We start from the raw sequence: 5,066 nt of genomic DNA, 5'->3' as shown, positions 1-5,066 counted from the left end.
AAGCACTTTTGATGATGCATTTAATGCACAAAATATATTTAAACATTTTGAAGTGGGGATCACTCACATCAGTGGCTTCCAGCTCAACTTTGTCATCAATGCTGGCCACAGTGATCTGACCCTGGCTACACATGGGGAAGTCATAGGGGTTGGTTGTGATGAGTGCCAACTCTGGAGATCAAAAAAGGGTGAAATGTAAATACATGTGTTTCATAAAAAAAGTTGTAATATGGTTACACGTTGTGCAGAATCTCAGTTTGCTTACCAATCAGCTCAGGCTTGTGGTTGGTCATCATCTGGTAGAAGATGTGGTAGCCTCTTTCATCAGGAAGCTGGAATGTCACTCTAGACTTCTCCAGCAGATCTACAAATATTGTTCATAAATCACAGCCTGGTCAATTCTGAATTCCAGTTGTTCATATGAGTGTTATTACTTACATGTCTCAATATCAGCACTAGCCAGTTTGCCAGTTGTGCCAAAATGGATTCTGATGAATTTACCCTGTTTGGAAGAAAGGAATTTTTATTGTGCCATGACACTGACAATCTGTAACAAGACCTGCCTCGTGTAGAAATCACTCCATACTTACAAAACGAGAGGAGTTGTCATTCCTCACAGTTTTGGCGTTACCGTAGGCCTCCAGCAGGGGATTGGCTGCAATAATCTGATCCTCCAGTGACCCCTATAATCCAGGTTTAAACTTGCTATCAGAAAATGACTTTATTCCCCCCTGGAAATATATGTCGTATTGAAAGATAACTGAATTGTGATCATTACACAATAACACACCTTTGACATGTCCCTCTTTTTATCTCCACCTCCAACTGAGATTGTTGCAAAGTACTGGATGACACGCTTGGTGTTCACAGTCTTTCCAGCACCAGATTCTCCACTAGGTATAGACACAGACTTATAAGAAGCTGATCAAGATATCTGACTGTGTTAAACAGAGTCAACAAATGTAAATGTAACAAACTTACGTGATCAAGACAGACTGGTTCTCCCTATCTGTTAAATAAAAACAAGAATGAATCATGTTTTACTGCAACAGAAACCTCATATAAACTGGACATTGTTATGGTGATGACTTACCAGTAAGCATGAACTGATAAGCGTTGTCAGAGACAGAGAAGATGTGGGGTGGAGCCTCCATACGCTTCTTGCCTCTGTAGGCAGCCACACATTCAGCATCGTACACTGGGAGCCACTTGTAGGGGTTCACAGTGGCACAGAACAACCCAGAGTAGGTCTGAAAGTGATCACAGAGATTCAACAGTTAACTCTATGTTTCTGTCAAGTATTTCCAACCATACTCTTATGTCATTAGGCACATTGTCTTACGTAGATCATCCATGCTGCATAACGCTCTTTGAGGTTATACAGCACAGAGGCTTCATTGAGATGGGTCATCATGGCCATGTCCTCAATCTTGTCATACTTGGGAGGGTTCATTGGAGAGACGTCATCTTCTTTGACTGTCCTCTCCTGGAATGGAACATTTATGATTATCAGAACTGGTCATATTGAATTTCCAGATGACTCAGACTTATGATACCAACCTCTTCAGTGTCCAAGACCTTGACAGTGACTTTGCCACCATCTTTCTTGAGGATTGTTCCCTTCAGGTACAGCTCCTTGGCATCGGCCACGTAGCAGGCACTCTTGGCATCAAAAGGTTTGCTCTGAGCCTCAATTCTCTCCTTTTCTGGCTTCCGGAGGTAAATGGCAGCCTTGCCATATATGGCCATCTCTGCGTCCGTACTCATGGTGGCGGCTGATGTCTGGTTGATAATTAAAAAGGAACTGCCATCATTAACTAATGCTTTAAGTCCATGTGATTAAACAGCACATGAACTTAAATGTCTGCTGAATAATTAACATATCCAAACTGAAACAAGTCTGTGTTTCCTTGCAGGTGGTCTTAGACTTCATTCAAAGTCCTTTTCAGACTGTGAGAATAAACTAACTAATACTAATATTGTTTTGTTTTGTTAAAAGTCTGCATGAAGAACTGTGGACATTGATTGAAAGAACAATATTTTGCATATTTATCAAATGGGTATGAGATGCCTGTCTAATATTTAAGATCTTGCATGGACTGGCCCCCCCACCTCTCAATGCCTTTTTTAAACAAAAAACATCTAGGCTGAGATCCACAAGATCAAGTGAGCAAGGGGAATGCAGTGTGACTTTCAGGTCCAGTTCTTTTAGCCAATCTTGCTTCTCTGTTAGAGCTGCACATTTCTGGAACACACTTCCAACTGACATCAGAAACTGTGCCACACATCATACATTTACAAAAAATCTTAAGGCATGGCTTTCAAAAAACCAAATATGTGAGCATCTGTAACAAGTGTATGACCTTTTCTTCACTAGTTTTAACATGTTGTTAATTTGTTGAATGTTTTTTATCTATTAATAGGCCACCAGATATACAGCTTGGTATGTATTGTCACCCCAATGGAGTCTTACTGTGTCTCTGTCGCCCGCCATGTCTAGCTCTGCATCTAACTTTCTTTCTCTGTATATCTTCTGATTTGCATGGCTGATTATGTGCTGCTTGCCTGTCTTCTGCTATTGTGTGCTTCTGCATGACTCTTGTGAATTGTTGCGCTTGCTGCTATCTGTGCTACTATGCTTCTGCTACTATGTTACTCGTGACATGTACTGTCTGTGCTGCTATGCTTCTGCACCTTATTTGTCATTGTGTTGTGCATCCAATATGGCTATAGTGCATTGATGGACTGGATTCTGTTTTGTGTTATGTCATTGTTATTTTATACTGTGATACTGTCTACTTTTAATATATTTATCTTTCAGGTTTGTGGTTCTCTATAACATCTTGCCAAAGGACTGCAGTTGTGAATTAGCCGGCTGGCTAAAACTGGCACATTTGCAGTAACACTGTTGATTAATGTGAACTGTCCTTTTGTAAATAAAATAAACTGAAACTGAAATGTCATACACTTAAAAGTTGTTCTTACCTGACCCCCTCTCTCTCAACACTGTTCACCAATCCTGTTGAAAAAGAATCTGGTAAGTGTAGGTTTAAAAACAAGACATCAAATGTTAATATAACTTATATCTTAAATTGAGGACACATCGATATGGCTTAAAGCTTAAGAGAAAATCATTTTACCACAAGCAGGAACTCACAGGTCTTCAGCGTTGCACACTGTGTCCACAACCAGCCTTTTTATTGAATGAGGTTTGATGACACTGCTCAAGTTATATAGGGTACACATGCCAAATGTGGTAGGACATATAGGCAGTCATAAAGACATGTTGTAATCATATATCATGTGATGTTTCAGGTTTCAGTCATGGCCAAGTCTTGATTTATTCTTAATCATTACTTCATTTTACAGAAGGTATACTAATTTAAGAAAACATCAGTGTTCTATGTTCCTTTAACTGTTGCTTCAATTTACTTTTTTGAAAAGTAATTATTTTTATATAATAAGCCATATAATATTATTTTACAGAGTCTTTTCCCGATCATACATTTTAAACAAAATAACATTAGCATGTCATGGATGATTGAAGTAATATCTTCTTTTTTAAATTTCTATTTTATTATTAAGCATTATTGAGTTTCCCAGTTTTGTAAGCATAAGGCCATAGTACAAAACAAGCACAACAAGAATCAGTAAAGACTCGTAATGGGGGGAAAGGTAAAACCATCAAAATCTAAAAGTGCTCTGAGACATTCTTCATAATAAAGTACCTCTGGAATGTCTTGGCTCTCTTCTCAGATGCCTGTGCTTGGGACCTATTAATGCACAGTGGGGGCACAGTGACAGGTTTTTCCATACCACAGTCCTCCAATGTTACAGATGGTTACAGCAGTTATTAATGTAGTATAGAGTAGTATATTTTTGGATGACTTGTAAATAACCCATGCCGGTGAGCACCAACCAGGATTTCAATATTGAATTCTAGTTCAGAACAGATTGACATTTGGTCTGAATGTCCAAGATATATACTTGTAATACTTGTTTTATTTACAAGTTTCCATCATATCATATCAAACTTCTTCCTACAATCAGATGGATAAACCAGAGGGACCCAGCATCAATTATGTATTGTTCTATTTCATTGTATTTAAAGACCATTTTTCATGTTATATTTGAATTGTTGCTTAATAAATATAAATCTGTCGAAGCATGTGTAACATAATATTAATAATAATGATAATAACTTAGACTTATATAGCGCCTTTCAAGAGACCCAAGGACACTAAAGTACCAAAATAACCAAGGCCACTTTACAACAAGAAAAATAACAATCTAGCAATCTCCATGGGGAGAGAGTTCCAGAGGGTTGGGGATGCCACACTGAAGGCTCTATCCCCGAATGTTCACCTTCTGGTGTGAGGGATGTTATGTTAAGGAGACCCAAGTCAGCAGACCGCAGGTTCGGTGGGGGGGTGTAATCAGTAAGGAGGTCAAACATGGTCTTCTTTGTCTTATAAGTGGAAACTATGGATGTGTTAGTTTGATTAAGTATGTAACTTGTATGCTGCTATTGTTGTCATCCTAAAGCCAGCACCACTTGTACTGTTTTATATCCTCCTAAGACCCGGCAATTCATTTTCGTCCTCTGTGGGGGACATGAGTCTGAGACCTCTAAGTTAAACATCATTTATGCAATCTATTTGAGTCCCACTGTGCTGTCAAGAGGACATCCTGGGCTTTCTAATGATGCCACAGTTGTGGGGGTGTGGCTAACAGAGCACATGCACTCTCTTTTCAAAATGGCAGGAATCACAGCTTCCACATTTTATGGCATCAAGAGAGGAAAGTGATCAATTTTTTGCAGATGTCATGTTTCTGTTGCTAATAATCAAATTGTTTCTTCAATATAAAAGTCTTAACTTCAATTTAGTAAGATTTCAGAAATGTACAATATTTTTAACCTTGCTAGACTTGCTAACTTCTGTTTTTAACCAATTTCCATACTTCCGAAATTGTGAAGTGTATCAAATGTAACATGTTTTTGTGTGTTTCAAAGACAAAAAACTGCTTCCTGTTATACCATGCATGATCTGTTTCTACCGTTTTTT

The 5,066-nt window shown here is 38.5% G+C and overlaps 1 protein-coding gene across 1 annotated transcript in view; it reads right to left on the bottom strand.

The window, feature by feature from the left end:
• The window catches only part of LOC126387238 (myosin-13-like), a 4,411-nt gene extending 1,392 nt beyond the window's left edge, over positions 1–3,019 (bottom strand). Inside the window, exons 1-10 of the mRNA XM_050039779.1 lie at positions 2,986–3,019; positions 1,561–1,782; positions 1,343–1,486; positions 1,094–1,250; positions 982–1,009; positions 779–893; positions 591–683; positions 439–502; positions 266–364; positions 68–171 (exon numbers count right to left, since the gene is read on the bottom strand). Of these exons, the coding sequence (XP_049895736.1) occupies positions 68–171; positions 266–364; positions 439–502; positions 591–683; positions 779–893; positions 982–1,009; positions 1,094–1,250; positions 1,343–1,486; positions 1,561–1,767 (1,011 nt within the window). The 5' untranslated portion in view covers positions 1,768–1,782; positions 2,986–3,019. The remainder of the gene's footprint in view (positions 1–67; positions 172–265; positions 365–438; positions 503–590; positions 684–778; positions 894–981; positions 1,010–1,093; positions 1,251–1,342; positions 1,487–1,560; positions 1,783–2,985) is intronic.
• Between the last annotated feature and the right edge of the window lie 2,047 nt (positions 3,020–5,066).

The sequence above is a fragment of the Epinephelus moara genome, unplaced genomic scaffold, assembly GCF_006386435.1.
Source record: "Epinephelus moara isolate mb unplaced genomic scaffold, YSFRI_EMoa_1.0 scaffold3017, whole genome shotgun sequence".
NCBI classification, from domain to species: domain Eukaryota; kingdom Metazoa; phylum Chordata; class Actinopteri; order Perciformes; family Serranidae; genus Epinephelus; species Epinephelus moara.
The sequence above is the reverse complement of the archived record's forward strand: the minus strand, read 5'-3'. Positions and strand labels throughout refer to the sequence as shown.